A 27413-nucleotide genomic window follows, 5' to 3' on the forward strand; every position below is an offset into this window, starting at 1 on the left:
ATTTGAATTTATTTATTTGATTTATTTGGAGGCACTATATTTTCTTAAAAATGGTTTACATCATTATAAATATTTTCTTATTTCAGAAAGAAAAAGTGTCCACATTTCCCTACACCCGTGTGTTTTGGTGGCATTAGAAGCTACTGTTCTGTGAGATACACTTTTCTGCAATGTTTTCACACCCTCTAGTGGTTTGCTATAGAGCTTCGTTGCTGCATGTTGCTGACAGCATGGAGGAATTGTGAATGAAACTGGAGGCACTAAAAAGAGAGGAAGTTGGCCACTAGATCTCAGGTCCTTATGATATTAGTTTCTGTTCTGTTCTCACTGAAGTTTGAGAGCGCCCCCAGCTTGTTATTCAGGAGTCAAGTGTGGTCCTTAGCCTAAAAAAGCTGCATACTCCTGTCTCTCCGGTGGGATATGAGGGAATAAACAGAGGAGAATAGAGAATTGCTTGGGGTATCAGGTGATCTAGGTGATTCAGCTTAGTGCTTGATCCCATTCTTCTCAAGGGCAGAGTACTACTAGTGTGGTTAAGGCAGAACAAGAGCCATTACAATCAACCCAACTGATATAAAGTATAAGAATGATCATTCAGTAGTTAAGAAATACAGAAAACTCTAATTCTTTGCTCCTGTCTAGAACAGTGATTCTCAACCTTGGCAACTTTAAGATGTGTGGACTTCAAATCCCAGAATTCCTCAGCCAGCAGTCCACACATCTTAAAGTTGCCAAGGTTGAGAAACACTGTTCTAGAGTCATCTGGATTTTTGTAGTCCAGATTTGATATGCCTACCAAGGGAACCATTTTCCCTACCCTTGTACTACTGTGGGAAATAAGAGACTAATTAATACTACTTGGCACCAAGGTGCTCACTAAAATGGTTGCTGAGACCAACTCAGGATAAATTGTCCTTAGGTCAAGATAGCAGAAGGATCAATTTAATTAATCCCTATATCTAGAAATTGGTACAGCAATGGACATTTTAGAGGAAGAATTCTTTGCATAAATGCAGCCCAGATCCCACTAGCTGTGAAACATGGGTGGCAAAACCGTGGCTCTGCAGATGCTGCTGAATGATAGGTTCTTGTACTCCTCACCTTGGCACACACTGTGGGGAGTTGTAATTCAGCAACATATCCTGGTGAGATTGGAATTTGAATCAATCCTCATTGTGAATGTAGTTTAGTTTGATTTAGAGATGTCCAAACCATGCCTAACCGTGATGATCCAAAGTAACAAAGTGTGTGTTGTGATGTCATGATGCAAGTTCTTTCTTTCATACTGGTGTCACATCACATGCAAGCACGTAAGTATTTATATATCAACGTTGCACCACATTTCATCATTCATTCATTTATTCATTCATTCATTCATTCATTCATTCATTCATTCATTCATTCAATTTGTATGCCACCCATCTCCCCCAATGGGAGATTTATCCATTCTTGCCTCCCTCTGGATGCCAATGTCTGAATATCTTATAATTTTCTGCCAGAAATATGCAATACTCTAACATTTTTACTTATTTATTTAGAGAGTTAGCAATACAATTTATACAGCCACCCATCTCATGATACAGTTACTCTACACACTGAACAAGAGTTAACACCAAAACCAAAACACAATATAAATAACAACCAGATATAACAAAATAAACATACGCACGAGGTCTAAAAACATTCCACTTCTAGTCACAAGACTGGAGCCAAACAGACCAACCACTTAACTTTCCAGTCCCAAAGCCTGGGTAACCAGGCTGGGGGAATAACCAGCTCTTTATTGCTTTACAAAAGGCTAACAGGGTTGGGTCATGCAGATCCCCAGTGGGATGCTATTCCACAGGGCAAACACTGTGATGGAGAAAGCAGTTGGGGAGGTTTACAAATATAGCTATAATAAAACATAAATAACTATTCTGACTTGGAGCAGTCTAATGATGGCTGCCACTGACCTAGGTTAATAAAGTGTCAGCTCCACTAGGTAGACAAGACAAAGAAATCAAGTCCATAAAAAGGCTAAAACTATTTTTATTGAGACTGGCTATAATAACAGAATCTTGCACATCTGATTGTGCTGTATCTCCTCCTTCTTATATTCCAGTGAATTAGGGAGGTGTCTGTCTGAGCTGCTTCTGAATATTATTTGTTTTCTGGACTTAAAATATAATTCACCCCCTGTTGCCCTGGTAATGGATCTTGCACGTGTCCATCAAGGTTATCTTCTTTACTTCCTACACCAGTGTTTCTCAACCTTGGCTGCTTTAAGCTGTGTGGACTTCAACTCTCAGAATTTGATGGCTGGCTAGGGAATTCTGGGAGTTGAAGTCCACACAGCTTAAAGCATCCAAGGCTGAGAAACACTGCCCTACACAAAGCTTCTCAACAGAACAAAGAGGTCACCATTTTTTTCCCCTATGCCTAAGTTTTCCTTAAAGGCAATAACAGCACACAGTCCTTGAAAAAGAGGCATCTGAAAAGCAATGTATCTGGGTCTCCAGGTTAGAGATGCTCCCTTTCGGTAAATAACCAGAGTCCTCACCTTAGCTGAATTCCATATATGGTTTGCACTTGCCTCTTAAGGCAAAGATTGCTGAAATTCTTTGGGATGATTTTCCGTCAACACAAATTTTAGATTTGCTAATATTAAGAACTGATATCCCATGATTTAGTTTTCAAGTTCACAGCCTCACGTTTAGTAAGCTTAGTTAATATTCTCTGAAGAAGAAAGGAAAGGGTAGCACTTGGAGGCCAAATATATCAGATATGATTAAAACAAAAGGTAGCAATGGCTTTGAAGTCCCTGTTTCAAAACCTGATTTCTGGTGTTAATTTGCTTATTGTAGCTGAACTGATAGGTGAATAGTGACCATGTTTTTGTCATAATGAGCATAACCACTAGTCCTCCTCCTCCTTGTTTTAATGGCTCCTTTTGAAGAAAAAACAGTCATGCATCTATGCCAGTCTTCTTTTGCCACTCGCTCCTGATTCATACCCATTTGCCTTAAACTCTACTTTTGCAAACAAATAACAGTGCCAGACTGAAGGTAACTATGATATTGAACTCCTTCAATTAAGATTTTTAGTGGGCTTCCAATGAGCAGTACAAGTCCTGTAATAGCTCCAAAGATTGATAGTAGAAACAAAACATCGGCTTTAATGATGAAATCAGAGGAATGGCTATTCAATGTATTGCATCATGTGGAAATGCAGAAACCCTCACATAAAAATATAAAGCAGAACCCTTGCTAGTTCAGCAAAACCTAACCATTTAAAACTGGAAGTATTTACTGGCATTATCTAAGGCTCCAAAGTAATTCTGTGCAATAAGTGAGAGTATTTGTCTCCTAAATCCTCCAGTCTTGAACCAGTTTACCCTGGCAGTGAGCTTTACTACCTCCTATAGCAAAATCATTTTCCCAGCTATAGGTACTATGCAATTTGGGTGGGTAGGGGTACCAGATGGCCTGCTCGGTGGTTTACAGGCTAGAACAGGGTTTCCCAAACTGTGAGGTGTACCTCCCTTGGGGAGGTGCAGACAGAGTCCAGGAGAGGGGTGAAAAGCATTTTAGTTACACTGTTACAATAAATCCACCTTTCCCAAAGTTTCATTATATTCTTTTCATTGTTCCTTTGTGTTCATTTTGATGTTTGGATTTTTAGGGGAGGCTTGTACGTGAAGATTACATTTAAGGGAGGCGTGATGGCAAAAGGTTTAGGAACCCCTGGTTTAAAATTTCTAGAGGGGAGCCTGTGACTTATCCCTGGCCCAAAAGATTAGGATGGTTTTGAGCATCTTTCAATGGGCTTTTGTGCTCAACCTTCGGAGTCATCTGAGCTCTATATACTGGCTCATGAATTCCCAAGAACAATATAGCAGTTAAATCAGTGTGGTTAACTTAATGTAACTTGGGGTCAACTTCTGCAATGGGATTTCAACTCAGGCATAATATAAACAGGCTTAACTCTGGGAAAGAAGCCAGACCTTGTTAAAGAGCGACTGACCTGCTTCAAAAAAAAACCTGGCTTCAAGAAGCCAAGAGGGCTGAACCCTTTAAGTGGGTGGTTCTAATCCTTCTGGTCTATTTGTTTACAGTTTCATTTTTAACAAGGAGCACTTGCTGTGTGAAGACTTGTGATACCACATTTGATACTCACCAATTATGGCATTTTCTTCCTTAACTCCAGTTGTGGTAGCACTAATCTGTGTCTTGATAGGTATAATACTCAAAAGCAGCAGGAAAACTCCCAAAACAGAACTAAGCACAACTAGCAAGAAGACAGTGTCTTGCCCATGGGGGGATGAAGGCCTAAAAGATGGTGCTGATTTACATGCAGAGGAAAAAGGTATGAAAAACTATTCCTGGCTGAGAATTGGGGGGGGGTTGAAGTTCAACACATCTGGAGAGGATAAGGTTGGGAACAGCTACTTTACACTAGTGTTTAATTATTTGTGTTTTGGAGTTATATGTAGCGCTTATGCAGTTGAAGATCAAATCATGGGGTGGTTAAAGAAATGAAAACTTTGTGCCGGTGTGTCGCCTGGTGTTTTTGATGGAGAAGAAAGTGGCAATAGCAGCCTCTTAGCATGTAATGGTACGTGGGAATGATCTCGGGAGACAGGAGGAAGAACCACAACTGAGACAACAGTCCAATAAACAAAATTTGAGTCCAAAGGAAGAGGGGTGGCAAAAGCATCTCAGAAGGGACCCTCTCTAGTTTTGGGGAGAGTCAAAAGTGAGGGATGGGAGGGGTACTTTCAGACTTGCAAAATTCTGTTAATGTAACCTTGCAATAAAGAGAGAGCTAGTACTGTCAGCTGTGCTTCTTGTCTGGACTACCTCGCAAGGCTAACATAGCCTGTGGTCCTCCTTTTTGGTTATATAAAGTAATAACGTAGCTGATATACAAGGCAGTGAAGCTGATCTGAGCTATGGGGAAAGAAAGCAGCGACAGTGTGTGCATTATTGACAAAAGCTCTTTATCTGTCAGTTGTTAACATGGCACCTCTATGTGTTCATGGAGATGTATGTCCCTGAAGTTCAATACAACTTATTCCTAGACGGTAGGCTATAGAACGTGCTTAATCACCGTGAGCAGCTTTTCAATGGTGTGCAAATAACCAGCTGCAGCTTCCATGTATGCCAGGTCTTTCCTTGTTTAATTTACTAAGAAGGACAAACAGTTGTGCTTTTTTCCAAATGTAGGATAGAAAGTGAAAGAGATTTCAAACCAGCCTGGCCTGGTTATGTGCTTAAGGCTGGTTCCCTTTCCAGAACGAGCACCACTGGTTCATTCAGAATTCTGGATTCTTGTGTCCAGATCATCAGCCCCAACGCTGCTGGCTGTGTTGGAAGGAGGGGGGGCTTTATATACTTTGCAAGCTAGCCTCAGAGGAGAAAGCAAAATGCCAAAGAAAAAGGCAGAATGGAGACTACCCCTTCCTCTTATAAAAAATTCACCTGAGAGGGGAAAGGCATCTTTCTGAGCAACCTTTGCTTTAGGCTTCTGTTGTCTCTGCTCCTTAGCTGGATGGACCCATCAGCTAATGTTCTTCTAAAGTCTTTCAGGAGCTGGTCTTCAGTGGAATTTCCTTACATTCGTTACATAGGCACTGGCCCAGATATTTATTGCTTTTAGGGATAGTATGACTATGTGTATGCATGTGCCAAGACTACTGTTGAAGGAAAATCTGTTAGAGGGATCTTCCACTTACAAGTTTTCTCTCCCTTCTCACTTGGCTGTTTTCCAAGTTTGGGCTGTACGGGAGGTAATAGAAACCTTTGCAATGAAGAAATGGGAGGACTGGATTGAAGCCCCACCACGTAGCGTGTTGATCAGTAGGGTAAAAAAGGTCATACTTGCATTCTTTGATCAGCCTTGGGTCCTGCTCAGCCAGGGTTACAGTAAAGTGGATAAATCATATCCCTTGGGAATAAGATACCTCTCAGCTAGCGGTCCATTGCTTTTGAGCAACTGCATGGCTTGGATGCATTCAGAAGAGCCACTTAATGGCGTAAGACAGAAGGGTGGGTAAGGATAAGCCTGCTCTAAGGGACTTTGTGCCGTTCTGTCTGCATGCAAGGAAAACAGCCCTGAGCACTCTCTCCAAAACACTAAGTGGCAAGTGTGCAGAACGCCCTGTTTTAGGATCATGAATTTTGCTGCTTCGGGTCAGTTTTGTTCTCCTCCGTTTAATTCATGGGTCATTTCCCCCTCCTTTAGATTATTATTAGATAAACATTTCTTAAGGGTTTATGAACATTAATGATTTGGCATATAACAAATTGAATGGCAAGGTAGCAAGGCTCTGCTTAGGCACTAAAGTAAACAGCATGAGCAATGTTCCTATATCATTAGCAGCCCCCTTCCAATTATTTTGCTCTGGAATTCAAGAAATGGGAGGCAAAGCGAGTGCCTCTTTTTACATGAAAGACATGAAACACTTAGCTGAAATAATACTTTCTTATACTATCTACAAAAAAAAAAAAAAAAAAGGATGCGTTGTGCTGTACATTTTAGAAGGCAAAGGGAGAAGTCATTCGGCAGCTGCCAGCTTCTTTCATTTTTTTATGTACTTTTAAAACATTGTATAGTGGCATACATTGATTTTTTAAAAGATGCAAAAATAAAATGACAGCACTCAGAGCATAAAACAACTATTCATCCAGCTATCCGGCTATTGATCAGCAAATCAAGGCGAACTGTTGAAAACTTTCAAAGGCTTAGGCGAACGGGAACCATTTGATTTGGTACCAAAGTGCTATTAGCATATCATACCATTCCTGAGTCAGCCCTTGCTTCGGTCAGCAGCAGCCGTGACACTGCCTCCGGCTTCCTCTCCCTCCTCTAATCACTTGGATTGCCTGGAAGTGGGTGACAAAGGCCTGGACCACAGGGCGGAAGTGGAGCTCTCAGGGGCCAGTGACTTCCTCAGTGCTTGCGGTTAGCTTCTTTCGTGAGGCTTAGGCTTAGCACTGCTGCAGGAAAGAAGCACTTGTGTGACGCTTCTCCTTTATTCCAACCTCCACAACCACAGCTGGGGAGGCTTAGTGCCTGAGCTCCATCACCTTTGAGGTGGCCATCTAAGAGGTTTGCCTTGGGGCCTAGACCCTTCTGCTTACACTCCTACTCACCAATAAAGTTGGTTTATGAGAGGGAGGGATACAGGAAGCGTTGTGCCAGAAGACTGATAGATCAAGTACTGTCTACACCAGGAATGTGAAACCTGTTGTTCTCTAGGGTTTTAAGCTCCAGCTTCTACAAACCCAAGCTTAGGCAAGCACAAATGAAGCTACAGCTCAACGCTTTCCACAGGCAGTTCATTCCTGCTCTACGCTCTTTTAGCAATGGTTCTGCAAGGTTTTAGCCAGGGTTGTTGTTGATGATGTTTTCCCAGCTCTATCTGGAGATGCCAGAAACTGAACTTGGCTTTTTCTGCATGGAGAGTATAGCCTACCCCAGACCAAAAAAAAAGAAAAAGAAAAAAGACCTAACAAGTATGGAAAAATAATAACCATTACTTCTGATAGTCTTCTGTAAATATTACTTAAGTGTTTCCCCCAAAAATTCTTTGTCAATATACAATGAGATGCAGTAGTTAATATGACCAAACGCTAGAGTTTTTCTTTCCCAGGAAGAATAATGGAAATCCTTTACACTGTTTTGTATTTGTTTTTGTATTACTTCCCCTACCCTCTCCTGCAGAGGATGATGAATGGAATGAATTAGCTCATATCCCTTTTTCAACTGAGCGTTATTCTGAAGAAGACATGGTTAAAAGATCAAAGGATTTTTATGAGCTTCTCAATAAGAGACGATCTGTTAGATCCATCAGTGATGAGCCAGTTCCAAGAGAAGTAATTGACAATGTGATTAAAACTGCAGGTACTACTCTTTGTAAATAGATTCCTTGGAAATGATTAAAATCTAGAGTAGCTATTCTAGCATTCTGTTTTTAGCTGCAAATATATCAGTCTGCCTAAAGGGATGTTGTATGACACCTTCATAGGAGTCAGCAACATTAGTAAGAAGATGATGCAGTATGTGAACTCACTCTTCCTATAATAATTCAATGTTGGATTCAGTATTTTTCAAAGATCCCTCTTCCAACATGAAATTGCATATGTGTGGAAATTGTATATGTGTGTGTGTGTGTGTTCGTATTCTTACACTGGCTTAGATTGTGGAATAATTTGCATGCTACCAAGATCATGTGAAAAAATAGAGACCAGAAAGAATGAGCCATATTACAGAAACCGGGCCAATGTAGTGGACTATGACATAGGCTTTTTCCAATTTTCCTCAAGAATTCCCATACTGCCCATTTAACATAAGAAAAGAGCATGTGTCAGTATGGTAGAGCTAAGAAAGAAGTCTACCTTGTTGAATCAGGATAAATATAAATGCTTGCTTGCCACTCTGTACATGTGTAAGTTGTTTCTCAGTTATAGCATAGTGCTTAACATTTGTTTGTCCAAGTACTTGGGGTGGGATGTGGGAGGGGAAGTGCATATTCCAAAAGATAATGGGTAGTTCTCAAAAGTACAGCTTTTCATTCTAGTTCATTTACATTTGATCAAAATTAAACTCAATTAATATGGTTAATAATATATTAATTAATATTAATAATTAATTCAACATTAAAAACTAAAGTTTGCTAACAACTTTTGCCACTTTTGGAAGAGAGCATTAATGCTTTTTGTACATATAGCCATGTAGCCTCAGGAAGTGCATCTCTAAGGTAAAGTAATCATCGGGGAACTCATGTAAGGAGAAATCAAATAAGTAAGACATAAGATATGTCTAACACTGCTGTTAGACATAAGAAGTTTGGAAGCAAAACAGATCCTTTATATTGCCTGTATGAATCACAGGGGGTGCCCAGCTTCCCAAAGCTGCTGCTTCTATCTGAAAGTGAACAAAATGCCTTTCTGAAGATCATGATCCATTGTTTTATTAAAGTTAGCTATTGTTATTTCAAGTTGGGGCAGTGCATTTAGGTGATCAAATGTTTTTAATCAATTAAAGTTAATCTAGCCAATTATCTGACTGAATGTTGTAATCTTAGCCCATAGCTGTATCCCAGTTCCAAATGAGATAGGGCAAACTTCAAAGTTGTGAAGCATACTTTTTCTTTCCCTAGAGGCCCATCAGGCAGCTGTAATTTTAATCCAAATATTTCCTTTTATTTGATTAAAGGAACATCTCCTAGTGGGGCACATACTGAACCTTGGAGCTTTGTGGTTGTCAAAGATAAAGATGTAAAGCATAAAATCCGTGAGATCATTGAAGAAGAGGAAGAAATGAACTACATGAAACGAATGGGAGACAGATGGGTTAATGACTTAAAAAGGCTGAGGTATCAGTAGGATGACTGCCGCAACTTGGAGGGAGTGATCATTATGTTCTTTAGATTATGGATATAAGGATCAATTTAAATACAGCCTATTAGTGTCATTCTGAGTACCAGTACAAATTCCTAAACATGGTCCTTTGTTATATACATCCATGCATACAATCATTAGATTACATATAAACTAATCAGTCATGAAATAAGTGTTTTTATTTTAATCCTGAAATTATGTTTTGCAAATTCTTAAAATTGTACCATGCCCCCACTATATATTTTCTATCATGCTTGAAAACACATTTCTGCCTTTTGGTGCATTTAAATCTCTCTCTCCCCAGCATATTTTTTTCTTAAAGACACCAAATCCCACCTTTTTTCTCACCAGACTTTTTAGGGCAACCAAGAGTGATTGAAACAGTAGAAGCCAAATGTAGAGGGTATGTTGTCCAAGCCAAGGTGCTGAATACAACACAAGGGTTTTTTTGGTAGAAAAACAGGAGGTGTTGTGTCTGGCAGCTTGTAAAAGAAGGTTTTGTACAAGGTTTTCAACCAGATTCCTTTATTGTATACAGTAATACATTTGCATTTTACAGCTAATGCAAATATTTTATGCTGAATAACTCTTTAATTCTCCTTAGGACAAACTGGATCAAAGAATACTTGGACAGAGCTCCCTGCTTGATTCTCATTTTCAAGCAGGTGTATGGAATACTTCCAGATGGGAAAAAGAAAACTCACTACTACAATGAGATCAGTGTTTCTATTGCCTGTGGCATCTTGCTTGCTGCATTACAGGTATGCTTGCAATTTGGGTAAGAGCAAGACCAGGATGAAATATAATAAACATGGAGTATTATGCACAACCATAGTTTTTAGGAAACTAGCACCTGCTTTCACTTCACTGTAAATTGTATTCTGGACCACACATCTGGGGAAAAAGAAAAATTGTTTATGCCTTAATGGAAAGGTACTTTAGGCTGTTGTAATCTTGGGGGGTTGGGAACCTTCATTTAAATCTATTGGGCAAGTTTAGAGCAAAGTTGGTTGGGAACTGCCTAGAGTTCGATATAAGATGGGTGGCTATATAAATGTTTTAAATAAATGAATAAATCAGTCTAACATACTTAAATCCCATGGCAATCTGACAATGTAATATAAAGCACATTTATTCTAAACACTTAATTTATGCTCTGTATATTTTAGCTAGAGTACTACAAATAGTAGACTTGGGCCCTTTGTTTGGTGGGACTGGGCTTTCCCCAAATTCCCTTTGGTGGGACTGGGCTTTCCCTTATTCATATTAGAGTAGTTCAAAAAGAGATTGATCTATTGAAACAATGCAATAATTACCAAATGTCAGCATGGATTTGTCAAAAACAACTCTTACCAGCCTAATGTTACCTAATTTTTTGATCATGTAATTTTTGGTAGATTGTGGGAATGCTATATTTGTAATATATCTTGATTTGAACAAAACATTTCATGAAGTACTCCATGACATTCGGATTAACAACTAAGTATAGACATAATTATTAAGAATGGACTTTATGATAAAGCAAGTAGATACATAGCTGGTTTGAAACTCATACTCAAAGACTACTGTTAACAGTTCTTTATTAAATTAAAAAAGAAAAAGAATGGTTAACGTAAGGATCAATCCTGAGTCCTGTAGTCTTCAATGTTTTTACTAATGTTTTGGATGAAGAGGTGGAAGGAATGCCTATCAAATTTGCAGATTATCTAAAATTGGGTGCAATAGCTAATACCCTAGAAAAAGGATTCAGAGCACTCTTGATATGTTACAGAAATATCTAACATATCAAAGATCTAACCTATATTATATCTAACCTATCTAAGATATATCAAGTATATCAAGTAGACATGGAAGAAGTCTAGGACTTATTCTCCATCATTCTAAGGCCACAAAATAGTAGATTCAAGTAACAAGAAGGCTGATTTCAATTAAATGTTTTTTTGGGACGGATCCATGCTGTAACAGTTTAACAGTGAAACCAATTGGCTTCCCCTTGCTAGATATGTTCAGATGGAGGCCAGGCAAACAACTGTCACAGATACTTCAATTTGGATTAAATTAGTTAATTTAATTAATTTAAATTAATTAACCATTCTGATTGAGAACTTTAACTCATCCTTTCGGCTACCACATTAGTGACTTAGTTGGATTTGAACACTGGAATCAGGGACATTCACAGAGGGGGCTCAAAAAGTCTATATAGCAGCCATGATCACATGAGGGAGGCGCCCCTTCATTTAGTGTGTGACATGTAAAAGGTACATACAACATGCTTTTCTATATATATAATTATAAAAATATATCAATATTGAAGAGTGTGTAAATATATACTTTCTGAAAAGATTATGCACGTTAAAGCATATACTAATCTATTATCTATCTATCTATCTATCTATCTATCTATCTATCTATGCATCTATCTAATCATTTATACAGTTGTTTGTATGCCACCTACTCACAAGTGACTTGCAATATAAGAACATACAAACATTAAACATGTATAACAAGTCATTAATGCTGTCATCTAAACTGGTTCTCTGTGCAAAGGCCTTAAGGAAGAGCTCCGTTTTAATAGCCTTCTTAAACAGGGAAGGGACCTCTTGGGCTGAGGGACAAGGTATTCCAGACTGAAAGGGCTATTAATATGAGTGAAGTGTGATGAAACTCAGACATAGGTTCCTCAGAGATTTATAGGGCATGGGCAAGAAGGATGAAGAATGCTGTTCTTACGATATTCCAGTATTTTGTCTTCTTTTTGCTTTTAGAATGTGGGCCTGGTGACAGTTACCACTACTCCACTGAACTGTGGTCGACGCTTAAGAGTTTTGCTTGGGCGCCCAGCAAATGAAAAGCTGCTTCTGCTGCTGCCGGTTGGGTACCCCAGTAAAGATGCCACTGTGCCAGACTTGTCCAGAAAGCCATTGGATGACATTATGGTGGTTATATAACATGGAACATTTTGGAACAGGTTTTGGTATAAGAACCACCTGCAAAATGTTATTCTCCTTGATTATTTCTGTAGGATGTGTTCAAATGAGCGGAAACATCTTTGCACCTAAATGTGGATCTATATATGTATTTCTTCAGCTGTTTCTAGGTACCTTCAAAACAGTAATAATGAGAATATAAGCAACTGAAAGTAGTAGTGAACAATTAAAATGTGATTGGAATAGTTACTGATGAGTATTATTGATTATTCCAAGGACAAAGTTGCAGTGGGACTTTACTCAGTTGAGTTTATAATTGCATTTACATTTCTTTTAAATTTATTTCTTAATATTTTGAAGTGTTTGATTTGCTCTGTGTGTGTGTGTGTGTGTGTGTGTGTGAGAGAGAGAGAGAGAGAGAGAGAGAGAGAGAGAGAGAGATCCACAGTTCCCCTAACCTTGGCTCAAAGTTTACTCAGTAACTGTTCTTTAAGGACATATCTGTCTCATGCAGCCTTCCTCTCATCTCCAGCCCAAAACTTCAGTCAAGTAACTTCAGATTTTTTTTAAATCCAGTGTAGAATAAGTATTTTCTGTCTTCTCCAGACACAAGCCTTCCAGTATCCATGATTGGGCTGTTTTGGTGGTGACCCAATCAGAGAGGTCCAGATCTACCATTCATAGTATTTTTACAGGACCCTAGTTTTCTAAATAGCAGTTTCAAGTGTATAATAACCCTTTTTATGGCAGTTAAGCCAGGGGAAAGGAGCAGATGTGAAGAGCTGTTTATTGGTTTAACTGCAAATCTAGCAGTAAAACTCAGAGAAACAGAAGTTTTTCTTTTCTTTTTTCTTTTGAAAAAAGAAAAGTGTGAACTAGTTCATGAGACAATGCACTATGATTTTGTTGGTTTAGCCCTGAAGAACACTCCACCCCCAAATATATCCCATGACAGTTTCTATTAAGGACTTCTTTAAAAATAGTGGAAATGAAGCATATTCTCTGATGCTGCATGTACCACCCATGCTCATGTTTGTGCAACTCAGAAGGGTTTCTAGAGGTTCCTAATACTACCAACTCATCGCTCTTCAGTTATGAACAATTTAATTATTTCCTTACTTTGCTTGCATGCTGCCCATTCTCACAGGCTAACAATACCCCAAAATACCTCAGAAAATCTGAAATACATATACAGTAAATGGAAGGAAGGAAGGAAGGAAGGAAGGAAGGAAGGAAGGAAGGAAGGAAGGAAGGAAGGAAGGAAGGAAGGAAGGAAGGAAGGAAGGAAGGAAGGAAGGAAGGAAGATCACCAACACAAAAGCCATGCACCTGCAACTTGCCTTTCCTCAGTGAGGGGTCTGGAGTGGCCCAGGAGTTTATGTCCATGGCGATAACCATAGACCTGACTCAACTTATCAAGCACCCAGTGCATACAAAAGGTCACACAACAAATGTTATCCCCTTCAAGGAAGACCAGGTGAGTAAGAAGACACCACAAGAAATACTAAAATTCTACTTTATTGATATAGGCTGCAATTGCAGAATCTTAGAAGCTTGACACAATTTCTGTTTTTTATCCAACAGAGTCATAGTGGGCCAGTCCTGAGTTTCTTCCTCACTCCCTCGTGTATTTCCAGGCTAAGCTGATATTTTTTTAATGGCTGCCACACACCTTCTTCAAAGCTATCTCTATACTCCTCTACACTACATATGTTTTTTGTTTCTAGGCAGATGTGGTATAATTTGAAATTGGGGGGCATCTTGTCATGGACAGATGACTTTCTGGTTGCAATGGAGCTCTGCAACGTGACCCCCTTCTGCAGTGGGGAAGGATCTATTGGATCAGCCCACACTACCAATTGAGAGAACCCCACCACCAGTTTGGCAATCAGGTTAATCAGCCCTGCCAGGGATGCTGCTGTGCAATAGTAGGAATGGTATGCAAGCAGCAAAACTACCCGGCCCCACATACACGATTTCACATTCAGTTATCTGTGGAGAAGTGCCTCTTGATGCTAACAATGCAAGTAGGTTTGCAGTTGACCTTTCACATTACTAAGAGTATTATATTTTTCCTATAGCATAAGCACTAGAGTTGTGCAAACAATTCAGAAGGCACTTGTGAGGGAAGTGAAACATCCCTCTGAATGGTTTGTACAGATCCAATATGTATCTTCCACAATGCTTGCACCTCACTGGTGACTGTGACATAAGTGAAGTGACTGAGGCTATTTAAAGCTCAGCACATATTCACTGTAGCTTCTGTGTTATACTCAAAGTATGCTGAGCTGTGATGGAGGTTTAAATCAAAATAGAAGAATCATACTGAGGACACCTACATTTATCAAGACTGCATCTTTCCAAAAGCATATTTTTTATGCTATAGATGGAGCAATACAAGGAAAACACTGAATGGCATTTGTGGATTTTGTGGAACAGAAAGTAGTGAGTAAACAAATTCAGGAAACAATAATTTAACATCAAAAAGTACTGCTCTTATGCCAGAAGTGTAGAAAAATAGCAATGTGAAGGAGATAGACAAACTTTCTTCAGGAGGATCTGGTCCCAATTTGGTCCTTCAGGTTACATGTGTGTGAGAGAGAGAAAGATCTGGCAGCTGAATCTTGGTACTTGCAAGGGCAACAGGCAAGCTGCTGGTGGTGGTGGTAAGGCAGGTATTGGTGCATACACAGTTCTGTCCTCAAACTCTGATCAGTTACTCCTGAGCAACTACTGCCTGAGATAGTTGGTTCCACTTGTTCTCCATCAGTTCCCAAGACTTGGAGTGCCTCATAATGCCTACATGACTCTCTCTGCATTCATTTTCTCTCTTTAAACTCTTGACTGAGATGATGCCTGGCCCAGGCTCACTCATTTAGCTTCACAGCTAAGTGGGAATGTGAACTTCAGCTGGCCCTTTCTATCATTATAGTGCTACGATAAGTGAATTGGTGCCTTTCAAGTTTCCATCTCATCCTCTTAGCAACTATGCTAGGTTTTGACAAATCTGTTGTGTTCCAGCTTTAACAATCTGCTATTAAATCTATCCAGATTGATGTTCCTGTATAGTATGTCAGAGCAATATATCATGCTGGAAATAACAAACAAGAAATGGTTTGTACTTTAGGCATTAATAGTAGTCACTGAGAACAGATAGTTTATCACAAGATTCTTGAATGGCCACCATGACAGATGAACATATGAACACTTTGCTTTAACTTTGCTGAAGGTGGAAACGTATTTAAGAAGCAGGCAAGTAGTACGATGGTCCTCTCAGCAGTATATAGTTCCATTAATCCTGTGCTGCTTCTGCACCTATTTTGTGGTTTATACTATGGGGGAAACCCCATCCCACATCTTCGTTTGGTTACAGAGGGCTGTCCTCCCCCCAATGGAGTCCTCATGTGGTCCTTAGCAGTAGACTGACTACATCTGGTATAAAGAATCCTTGAAGGTGTCACTTAGTGAGATATTAGAGACCCCAGCCTACATCATCATGCAGAATTATTATTTTTAAGTATAATGGAAAAAGACAAAGCCTATTCCTTCAGTTTGATTGAAATATCACATCATAAAAACAGCATCTCCTTTGCATTAAAAAAAGGCCAGAAGTAACAATTGCGCATTGGAACAATTTATTGGTTCTAGTGTGTTTACTTCCCTCATTCCGAGGGTGGGATGGGAAAACAATTCATATCCATTTCTTAATTTAATTGCTGTGTCAACATACTGCTCCCCAAATGTATTTTACATCCCCCATAATTCCCAAACAGCAGCACAGTTTTGGGGGAAGCCTTTGTAATCATTAATCCTGTGTGGGAAGGGCAGCCAGTAGCCTATAAATGTGCCCTACATATTGGGAAGAATATAGGACCACTTTTTTTTAACACTGTAAGAATAAATTCCACATAATCTTTGGAGAAAAAGCAATTATTATGTGATTTCTATAAGCAGGCTTGGAAAGAAAAGCTCTTCAGGAGCCACATTTCTCAGTTACGGTAATCCTCTCTTGCTTGCTGAACTAGGGAAATGCAAAAGTGCTGCTCTAAGGCAAAACTGAGCTTTTATTATTCTTTAAAAAAATCTATAGCAACAATAAGCCCAGCGTAATTTTATAATAAAACCAGATGGTAGTGCAAGATGGTGATGGCACGGGCTGCTGAAGCTGTAATAATAAATGGCTTGCCTTCCATAAGATCAGTCATGTCAGCCAGAAACACATCTACCATTCACAATGAAATTATGAGCAGGTTTTCTTTTTTTCCTTCTGAATGCCTATTTCAGACAAGGAATTGTGAGAGCAGTAATAGGCAAAGAGATCCTATGACAGGATCCCCAAAGTGGTCAGTATCTACCTCCAAGGGTCAATGATGATGATGATGATTGTTGTTGTTGTAACTATTATTATTATTCATAGTACTATTAGTTAAGGTAGTATTTATTAAGTTATTTTCATATAATAAATGTTTGGGGATCAATGAACATTCTGAAACTTCAAGGGGTCGATGAGCTGAAGAGTTTGGAGACTCCTGTCCTATGAGCTCATTGGAGTCCTTCCTTCCTTCCTTCCTTCCTTCCTTCCTTCCTTCCTTCCTTCCTTCCTTCCTTCCTTCCTTCCTTCCTTCCTTCCTTCCTTCCTTCCTTCCTTCATTACACCACCTCTATGGCTGATCTAATTATTCTTCCAGTTTGGGAGCATGGAGAAGGATTAAATTCACTTAGCAATCTCGATTCTCAGCCCTCCCTAGCCTGCTTTCTGACTGACATCTGCTATACCCTTCTAGTCTCTCCCCTGCATTATGGAACACAGAGCCCTTGAAAAGCTGCCGCAAAACAAGGCTAAATTAGTTTCCCTTTGGATGTTTGCTTGTTTTTGTACAGTACCCCAAATGTAACTGCAATAAATTTGAAAACCACTAGATGGTACATTTGCTCTGCTTGAACTGCATATATGCTTTGCATTGATCCTCCCAGTTCTTTGGACCAGTTTCTATAATCCCAGGCTCGAGTTGGTCAAACACATCTGGAAAGCACTTATGGAGGGGAAGACTGGCACAGATTAGTTGTTTGTGAGTGGCCAAATCAAATCCAGCCCATCAGCTAAGAATTGTTGTATCTTACCTATTTGCTGCCATCTTTTGTTCCATCCAGGAGTTATGCAGGCGTTACAAATACAAAGTTAGCTTTGTGCTTTGTTTCTCACATTTGTTTAGAGCAGTATTTCTCAACCTCAGCAACTTTAAGATGTGTGGACTTCAGTTCCCAGAATTTGGAATGCTGGCTGGGGAATTCTGGGAGTTGAAGTCCACACATCTTAAAGTTGCCAAGGTTAAGAAACACTGGTTTAGAGTAAATGACTTAATATTTGTTCCAATAAACACTAGAGCACCCCTGTAAGGATTTGGCTATTTAATTGGTAATTTAACATAGCAAACATTTTCTATAAAAAAGCAAATATTCCCCCAAGCTGAGTCCTGGTAACTGTTTTCTTGGCAACGGTGCAAACATTGTTTGCTATTGCTTTCTTTCAGGATATTGTTTTTTACTTCCCAGTCTCCTTTTCAGCTGTGGAATTTCCTGGTGTTCTCCCATTCAAATACTAAACAGGTATAACTGTATCATTTTCAACAAGATGCTGCCATCAGCTGAGACCTAATTAGTGTATGTCGGGCATAATCTTTTTCAAGTACAATTTACAATGTATACTGAAAGTAATTGAGAAGTTATTATGTTCATTAGGAAAGTTGTGAACATTCCTTACCTTTTAAAAATTTGATTTTTGAGCGCATGTTCTATTTTGTACCGGGATCTTGCATTCTTTATATGTGAACTCGACTCTAGGTAATATAATGCTGATGCCCAAGATCTCATGGCTGTCTTCAGCAGCTCTGCAAGAAAAAGCAAGGACAATACAAATAATCTTTCCAGAGTGAGAGCTAGAAGTCTACTGCACAATCCACAGCAACATTTTATGCCCACAATAAGGCTTACAGAGGTAAGAGAGAGGTCACGTGGATCCACTGAGGGAGGGCATGGAACTCAGTGGTGGAGCATCTGCTTTGCTCACAGAAGGTGCCTGGTCTAATCCCTGTCATTATAGTAAAGATAAAGGTAAAGCCTCCTTGGAGTCAAACTCAACCCTGGTGACTCCACAGATACATCCATGTGATTTTCTTGGCAACCATACAGAAGGATTGTAGCACTGGCTGTTGTTGCCAGCCTATTCCAGGAAGTTTTAAAGTCTTACCATACAACTCTGACATTTCTTGGTGGTGCGCATACCAAAGAACTAATCAGATCCAACCCAGCTTAGTTCTTCAGGGTCAGCCAAGGTCACCTAGGTGGCATCACCTAATAAGTAGGGCTGAAAAAAAAACCCAACCTGAGATAAGTGCTCTTGATAAATGTTCCTGAACAATAAAAACATATGGATCTAAGTAAGATGTAGGCAGACTCAGGGCTGCAACAGTTCCTTTACTGCTTTATGAGACTGTCACAGTTCCAACTTCTATTAGACAGACACAAAATGAAGTTCAGGTAGGAGAAATTTATCTACTAGGGCTCTGAAAGGCAGCTTAAATGGCAGAAAACTACAGCATAAAATCCATTCACTTTTGGTCTAAAACACAGGAGAGGGCTGCCCTTCCTGCACTCTCCAAATTGTACTCCTGTACGTAAATTAGGAATAACATCATATGTTACTTCCTGAATGTAGCAGCATGAACTATGATGATGTTGAGGCCTGAAACAGTTCATGATAATAATCATTATGTTCATTCTTTTGAACGGCTTTTGAAGAAAGGCGCCACAGCAAGTAACTGATGTCTGTAGTTAGTCCACAGCTATTATCCGCTACTATTTCGACTGCTGTCTTTAAACCATCAATCTGTTTAAGTTACTTAAGAAGTTAATAGCTAATTCAGTGTTTATGGGTATGAGGGATAGCCTGGCAAAGTGAAGTTTTCTGAGGTGCCAATGGCTTGGCTGAGGATGAAACAGTTCACAAAATGTTTCTTTGCTGCACAAGTCCCAGAGACAGTATGTTCTTAGAGGATTTTTAATTCAAAAGCAGGGCGGGGGTTTGAAGGGGGCAGGAAACAGGGAGAGCCTACGGGAACAACCACATTGTTGAGGAAGAAAACAGCATTTGTTTGTTTTTGAGTCCTGAGGTTTCTGATGAACTAGTGTAATACATTCCTCAACCCCGTCTATGATTTCATGCTGAGCCTTCCTTGTATTTTCCAACTTTCTCCCTAGTGGCTGCATAGTATGAATTACACTGATGGTAAACTGTGTTCTCTGGAGAAATAAACAGAGGAGAGATAGACTGAGAGAAAACTGAACATTCCTTGTACTTGTGTGAGATACTTTTATTTTTATTTTCCTGTAATTTTGCAAATTCCTCTTCATTTCTTACTTCAATCCTTATTCTTTTTGTATGGATGTCCAATTAGTGATGTTGTGGCTCTCTGATGCTGAGTAATACAAACCTGAGGTGGAGCAAAATATAATAATGTATTGTAAAACTCAGCCTACTCACTGGTTGTAAAATTTTTTTTTTTATTATCTCTGCATATGCCTGCCTGCCTGCCTGCCTGCCTGCCTGCCTGCCTTGATAGATATTTTGAGCCTTAAGGATGTCTCTCCTCATAGCAATGATAGGGAGTGAGTCAAATAACAGTATGGTAAAAAAGAATGAAAAGGGGAAAAAAAGGGGAAAAAAAGAATGAAAAGGAAAATCTGTTTACGTGGTCTTGGGTATCTTACCCAGGACTACATAAACAGATGTTCCTTTTCATTCTGCATTCCAGGATGTTTTGGTAACATAAAGTTTATGTCTCCCTCAACTGAACGTCTCTCTTGGTGACTACATGGACAGGTTCATGTTATTTATTTATTTTTTGTCAACAATAAAGAAGTATTTGTCTCTTGGCATCTTTTAAACTTCCAAGTCTACACTACTGTATAGACCCTCATCCAAGGTCCAACTCTATTGAGCTTTCTAGATCAGTGAACAATCTTGCTGAGACAATTGGTTCTGGAGGATATTACAACCACTGTAGCTGTTTTGGAGGACATATACATGGGAGCTGAGATGACCATTCTGCCAGTATGGTTCATGTCACTGGTAAATAGATGAAACTATCAGATTTCATTTCAAAGCCCAGTTTACATGACACTGTTAATAATAAAGCATCATTAGCAGCAATAGGTAACTTATTATTAAAGTATAGTGCCACTATTACATAAATGCAGATGGAAAAAGGCCATGTGATAATGGAAGCATTTTCCAGAAAATAGAAACTATAATAATTATTTCTTGTTAAGGTGGAATTGTTTTTGGATGTTACTACTGTGCTTGCAACATGGGGTTTTTCCTCCTGTTTTAAATCTCAAAGTAACCACTAGATCAGCTGAAAACATTTAAAATAAAACCATTTCAGACAAATACTTTGGCATGTTTTAAAATGTTTATGATCAGGACTTCCCTCAAATCAGGAAGCACATGCAGATATATGCGCACACACACATACTCTTGTTTTCTAAAATGAATTTTAAACACGGGTTCAAGTCACAATCTTTTATAGTATGATGGCTATATTGTCACAAAATACAGATGATTCTTACAAGCAGGAACCTTAAAACAAAAAGTTTAAAAAGAAAGTAGTGAAGTAATCTATTTATACTAACTGCTCAGTCATACTTCCACCAATACAAATAATCAAATGAATAACTGTTTCAAGTTGAACACAATTATCTCCTTAAACTGCTATGTGACTTATATCATGTTGTAAAGCCAATAGAAGGAAGTTTAGTCATTTAGGTTCCTTTCAGCTGATCTATATGACTAATGTGGAAGTGACAGAACTAGTTTAATATAAATTATTGTCTAACAGAGAGATCGCCAATAGAAACATTTTTAGAAGAAGTGAATTGAATTTTGCTTATTTTAAAGTAGAAACATCTTGATTCTAGAGAATTTTTTTAAAAAATCAGATCCATAGTTGGACAATAACTTTATTAGGACCAACAAACTTAGGAACTGAGCAAGCTTTTGAGTTCCAGAAGTCTTCATTGGCCTAAGAGTTACAAAAAGCAGAAACGGAGTCCTAAAAGTTCAGAAAATAAGCCACTAACTTCAGAGGCTTGTTACAATGCTATTGATTACTTCATTGTATCTTTTATATTTAGCATAATCTGGATGCCACAATTAATATGAAGTCCATCCTTGGAGTGTCTAATAATGTCTCTTGAATATAGAATGGATCAATTTCAGTTTGTGACACGTAGGCTGCTGGACTGGTAGAAGGCTGAACTTTTCTCCTCTCTCTCTTTTTTTTACAGGTTCATTGATGGACTGGTGAAGGGCTCTCCTCCTTCTCTTTTCTTTTTTCTCCTCCTCTTCCTCCTGTATGAAAAATAATTGAAAATTCAAAGTGCTCCAGTTCCCCGTCCAGAACTATATATAAGAAAATTCCAACTGCTAGAAAGTTTTGTTACTCAAAGATGATAAATAATGGGGCATAATAACTAATTCAAGTAATCTCAAATGAGCATATGTATATAGTATGTACAGTATATGTATATATTAAATTAAATTGCATGAATGTTGAGGTTTCCTTAGGATAAATCTTAAAAATATTTTAAGATTTTTTTCTATTGTTTTTGAACATGACAGTCCAATGAATCTTTTTTATACTTTATAAATGACCACTCCCAAATTACTACCTGTCGCCCCTGAATTTAAAAAGCCTGCATGATGAACAATCGCTTTTTAAATATTGTGATGAAATCATATAGTTTACAGGAAGGTAGGTTTGCCTGACTGAAAGATATGGATGGTTTGGAAATTTCATCACCTTATCATTTTATAAAGTTAAGGATTGCATTTAGTGAAGAATGTTGTGTCAGTCACTTGCTTTCTATTGTCATAAAACTGCTGATATGTTTTTCATCATGAAGGTCTTGATGAAAGGTCTTGGTCAGCTATGAAGTCCAGAATTCCATGCTGGTCTTGTGAATAAAACACAACTTGTTAGGCTACAATGAGATTTCTCCATTTTCAATCAAGCATTTGGAACTTTGCCTTTCTAAAAGGTGGGGCTGTGTCATTTCTTCATCTTCATCTCCTTCTCCTTCTCCTTCTCCATCTCTCTTCCTCCTCCTCTTCCTCCTTTTTAATTTTTTGACAGCCTCTGAGAAAAGGCTGTGTGTATGGATGTGTGACTAAAGAGAGAGTTGCAGAGAGATACAAACATACCTACAATTTTTCACCATAGTGTGGCACAGAATATATTTACAGTAGCTACTAAATTACTGAAAAATATGCTAGTAACAGGCCAATCGTTTCTTTCCCCAATCTTAATTAGTCCCCCCCCCCCAAATATCTTGGCTGGAGAGGCATTTTTATTTTTCACATGTATATAAGAGCATCTTATTTCTGAAATGTAATAAAACTAAAGAACTTCCCTGGTTATTTTTTGGGGGGGGAAATAGCTCCGATCACTCATTCAAAAGGATGAAATAACTCTGGGCATCAGATCTGTATTTTAGCACATCAGCCCTAGTAGAGTTGCAGGATGGTTCCACAGAGAGCTTCCTGGTCCAACAGCATTTGGTCCATTTTCCCCTGCTCAGGGGAAAAGTTCAGGTGTTTTTTGGCATTAAGAAAAAGCTTAAGGATGCTGGCAGTAGAGACAGCCACACCATATTATTGTTCTTGTCTTTTTATAGATATAATTTTTATTGCTTTTTAATTAATAACAAATAATAATAATAATAATAATAATAATACACTATCAAGAAGAAAAAAACTTTGAAAAAAGTGCTCTTACAGAAAAGTGACAAAAATACAACAAAAAAGATAAAAACTTCACATAGTATACCAGGAATTGTTGTACACCACCCAGAGTCACTTTGTGTGAGATGAACAACTATATAAATGTGATGTATGAATACATAAATAAATAAATTATAACACTAAATAATTACAAATATATTTATCTAATGCAAATATTATTCAGATGTAAATATTTCCAATACATTTATGTGACTATCATTTTTTTTAACCTACTGTATTTTGATTACATGAGTCCCATATTTCATTATACTTATCCATACAAAGTCTACGTCTATAGGCAATCCGCTCATAAGTGGCAAGTGCAATCAGGTCTTCAATCAATTGACTAAATGGGGCCATACAGTTATCTTTCCAATGCTGCAATATCAATCTTTTAGCCATAGTAAGGACACGGAGAATCCATTTACGCTGACTGGTTGTCAAATTCCATGTACTAGGTATATAGTTCAAAAAAATATTATCCTCTGAAAAATTTAGCTTTTATTGCACAATCATATTTACTGTATATAGTCCACTACTTTCTCCCAAAACTTAGTAAGTATAGGACATTGTAAAAACAAATGCTTTAAAGAGGCATTGTCCTTATTACATCTCCAACAAAATGCTGTTTTTATCACTCCTTTTCTATACAGACGTAGCGGAGTCCAATAAATTCTAAATATTATTTTTTGTTGTATAAGACGTAGTTTAAGGTCCATTGACACTCTTGCTATAAAAATTAAGACACTCCCCCATTGTCTAGGCAATATAGAAACCTCTAATTGTTTATTCCACTCATTCCTTAATATCTGCATATCAAATTGATTTACTGATGACAAATATCTATAAAAGCTAATAGTAGGGGTTTTTTTTAGTTCTAAAGGATTTTACAAGTTGTTCTAGTATCTCAGTTGTCTCAGAAGCTGAAAATGCTGCTGATCCAAACAATGTTATTAACAAATGCTGTAGCTGTAGATATTGCCATTGGGTTACATCTGGTTGATGATATTTATCTCTTAACACAGCATACGTTAAAAATTCATCTTCGTCATCTATCAATTGGTACAGAGTCAGTATCCCTGCTTCCATCCAACTTTTCCATATCACCATCTTCTTCCCGATTTTTAATGTTGGGTTTCCCCACAGAGTCAGTTTGGCATGGGAAAATGGATCAAACCTTTTTATTGGACATTCCATTCCATAGCTTTCTAACTGACTAAATTGTTTCCAGAGATATTAGAGTTCTGTAGTATTGAGATCCTAATACTGTCCATCCAACCAAAGGTGCTATATATGTATATTCCAGTGTTGCCCAACTGGAAAATTAACACCACTTGTTGGTTTTCAATATTTAATACTTGACGATAGGTAAGTTTGACAATAATATTATTGTTCTTGTTAATGAAATTCCATGTAGCTCCTTCTCTTTCCTACAGCAGTGGGAATTTCAGAGGAACTTGTGCCAAAAAAGCAGATGCTTTGGCCAACTTCACAGTTAATCATTTCTATTCAATGGCTGTTGAGCTTTCTGAGGAAGTTAGAAAGTCTGAGCATACTCAGTAAAAGGAACAGCAATATATTTTGCACATTTGTGATCTGCTGCATTTCTTGAATGCTAGAGAAGCTGAGATTCATGAAAGTCTTTCAATGGTACATAAGGAGACTCCCCCTCCAATTAACTATTTAGCCAATAAACAAGGGACACATTCAGACAAATTCCAAGTTGCCTGAAAGTGGCCCTCTTGTGATATGCACACAATGGTTGCTCAAGTAGTCCTGGGGAGCTGATCAGAAAAACAAGGAACAATTCTCCAAATGCAACTCAGCAGCTGCTTTGAGCCTTTTATAAAGAAGCAACTAATTCAAGATTTTTTTTTAGTGAGATTGGGTGATGCATACAATTTGTAAACGCTAAATAAAAGTACTATTTTGAAGGCCCTCTAATTGTTGGAAGATTTGCAGATGAATAGATAAAACTATCAATCATTGCTTGAAAGAAAGCAAACCTTATATAGATATAGATACTAGTATGCTTCCTTGGAATACATGTTATTCAGATTTCATTAAATGTGCTTGTAATGACTATAGTTGCGCTGATCATGCCTTTTTCTTTACCCAGAGAAGCCATGGAGCCAGATTGAATTGAAATTGACCACAGCAAGAGGAAAAAAGTTTAACTTTTCCTTATTCTGCTTTCTGCTGAAAATCCCTGCCTTATAGTTCTGTCTGCTGATGGCTTTGTTCTTTGCAGTAGATAGCTTCTTTTCATGACAATAACACGTTTGGCAGGAAAACAGCATGAAGGAAATGTTTTTAAAGCCTACCTTTCCCATTTCTCTTTCCTAGCACCGAGCTAACTTTGCTGATCTCAAAAACTAAGTAGGGTGGGAGCATCGTTAGATGACAGAACACCAGGGAAACACTGTAGGCTAGACCTGAAAGTCTAAATAACATTCTAACAGAAAGCAATGGCAGGCCACCTCCATGTTATTGTCAAGAAACTCAAATGGAGGTTCCATAAAATCACCAACTCAAGGAAGATGTCACCTTTTTTCCCATGTGCATTTCCTTTTTTTCATCTGCATTGCAGAAAAAGGCTATCAGTGGCTTCTTAAAGTGAAGACAGAAACCCTGTTCAGACATTAGAAAAACTTGATTCTTCTGGGGAAGTCCCATTTCCCACTGATTTCACTCAAATGACATTTATCTCCTGTAGACATTTATTCATTCAGTGGGAATGTCTGTATGAGAAAGACCTTCACAAATGCAGTTGCACGATGACTGGCCTCCTTGTGAGGCAGCAGCCTGCAGGTTCTCACTTGCATAGAAGCCAGAGCTTGCAAAAGCTTTTCTCCTGCAAACATTAGTGCTGAACACATTCGCATCTGCAGGCAATAAATGCCATTTGAACAACATTAGTCAGGAATGGGTGAGCACTCCAGGTTTTATAACACCTGAGCAGACATGACCAATTCAAAGCACACTTGAGGTTTCTTTTTTAAATAACTAGCTACAATAACTCATGCGGTCATCACTACCCAGTTAGACTACTGTAATGAGCTCTACTTGGGACTGCCCTTAAAGAGTATTCAGAAACTACAATTGGTCCAAAATGCAGTGGCCCACATACTTTGGGCTCCTGGTTTTGGAAACATATCACACCTGCCTTAGTGCTGATTAGTTTCTGGGTCATATTTCAGATGGTGGTTTTGACCTATAAAACCCTTAATGGCTTGGCACCTGGATACCTACAGGACCATCTTCTCCCTTGAATTTTGGCCCAAGTAATTAGATTACTACCAGAGAGAAACCACTACAAATCCCATACTTTCTGGAGGTTTGGGGGGCTGAAATGAGGAGGTGCTGCTTTCTGTAGCAGCATCCACACAGTAGAACCGCATCCCTCTGGAGATCAGGCTAGCTCCCTCTTTTATGATTTTTCAGAAACTTTTGAAGACCAAGCTGTTTCAGAGAGCCTTTCCCTGATCTGATGTTGTCATCTTAATCTTTGTTTTTATGTTTTACCATTGCAATCTTGTATTATATTTTTATTTTTGTGTCGTGGATGTTTTAAATTGTATTTTTTCTTTGTAAGCCACCAAGATTCTGATTGCAGCAGCCTAGAAATGTTTAACACATAATAAAGAAACTACTTTTAACATAATTTATAGAATTGCCTTCAATCCAATTTGGTTTTATCTGAACCTTCTAATAAGCACAATTAGGACGGAAGTATTACAGTGCAAAATTATACTCTCTACCCTTAAGCTTTAACTCCTACTGAGTTCGAAAGAAGTTCTACATGTTAAATATGTAGAGGATTGTTTAAATTAAGGCTAACTGATTTCTATTCAAGTTCTATTCATTTAAGCTAGATCTTTGGCAATAACAACCATATATCTAGGAGGGGAAGGAAGCAAAATTATACATCATTGCATTCCAGTGGGTGGAGATAACACACAAACATGACAGAGTTTGAAAAGTAATAATCTAATAAGTATCATGAAGTAGCTCCCCTCTTGTGCATCAAGACCTGCAGCTATGAGATCACAGATCTACACAAATATGCTTTTTAAAGCAGACAAATATAAATAATTGATTACTTATTTTGGCATTTTCAACTTTTGTTAAGCAAGGAAACTGTTTCCCGTATATAAGACTTACTTCCTTTGTCCATCATTACTGAAACCGCACTAATGCCAGTGCCAGGGAAATGATTGCATTTCACACAAAACTAAGGTTGATCTATATTAAACCCAC

At 38.3% G+C, this 27413-nt stretch overlaps 1 protein-coding gene across 1 annotated transcript; it reads left to right on the forward strand.

Annotated features, from left to right (window-relative positions):
* The first annotated feature begins 2347 nt into the window (after nt 1-2347).
* On the forward strand, nt 2348-12693 carry IYD (iodotyrosine deiodinase). Its single transcript, XM_007422095.4, has 5 exons — nt 2348-4347; nt 7708-7887; nt 9202-9361; nt 9991-10147; nt 12152-12693. Exons 1-5 carry the CDS (start codon nt 4164-4166, stop codon nt 12332-12334), a joined length of 864 nt encoding a protein of 287 aa, XP_007422157.1. The 5' UTR covers nt 2348-4163; the 3' UTR covers nt 12335-12693.
* Nucleotides 12694-27413: the final 14720 nt, after the last annotated feature.

Source organism: Python bivittatus, unplaced genomic scaffold (genome assembly GCF_059951505.1).
Source record: "Python bivittatus isolate LINGU-HERP-01145 unplaced genomic scaffold, Pbiv_v1 ctg000020_np1212, whole genome shotgun sequence".
Lineage (NCBI taxonomy): Eukaryota > Metazoa > Chordata > Lepidosauria > Squamata > Pythonidae > Python > Python bivittatus.

What these genes read in the sequence shown, in the direction of transcription:
- IYD (XM_007422095.4), top strand. Translation starts at nt 4,164, where the DNA reads ATGGCATTTTCTTCCTTAACTCCAGTTGTGGTAGCACTAATCTGTGTC. An exon ending in TTTACATGCAGAGGAAAAAG is followed by an intron (nt 4,348 to 7,707) that starts GTATGAAAAACT and finishes CCTCTCCTGCAG; the next exon opens with AGGATGATGAATGGAATGAA. An exon ending in TCTTGCTTGCTGCATTACAG is followed by an intron (nt 10,148 to 12,151) that starts GTATGCTTGCAA and finishes TTTTGCTTTTAG; the next exon opens with AATGTGGGCCTGGTGACAGT.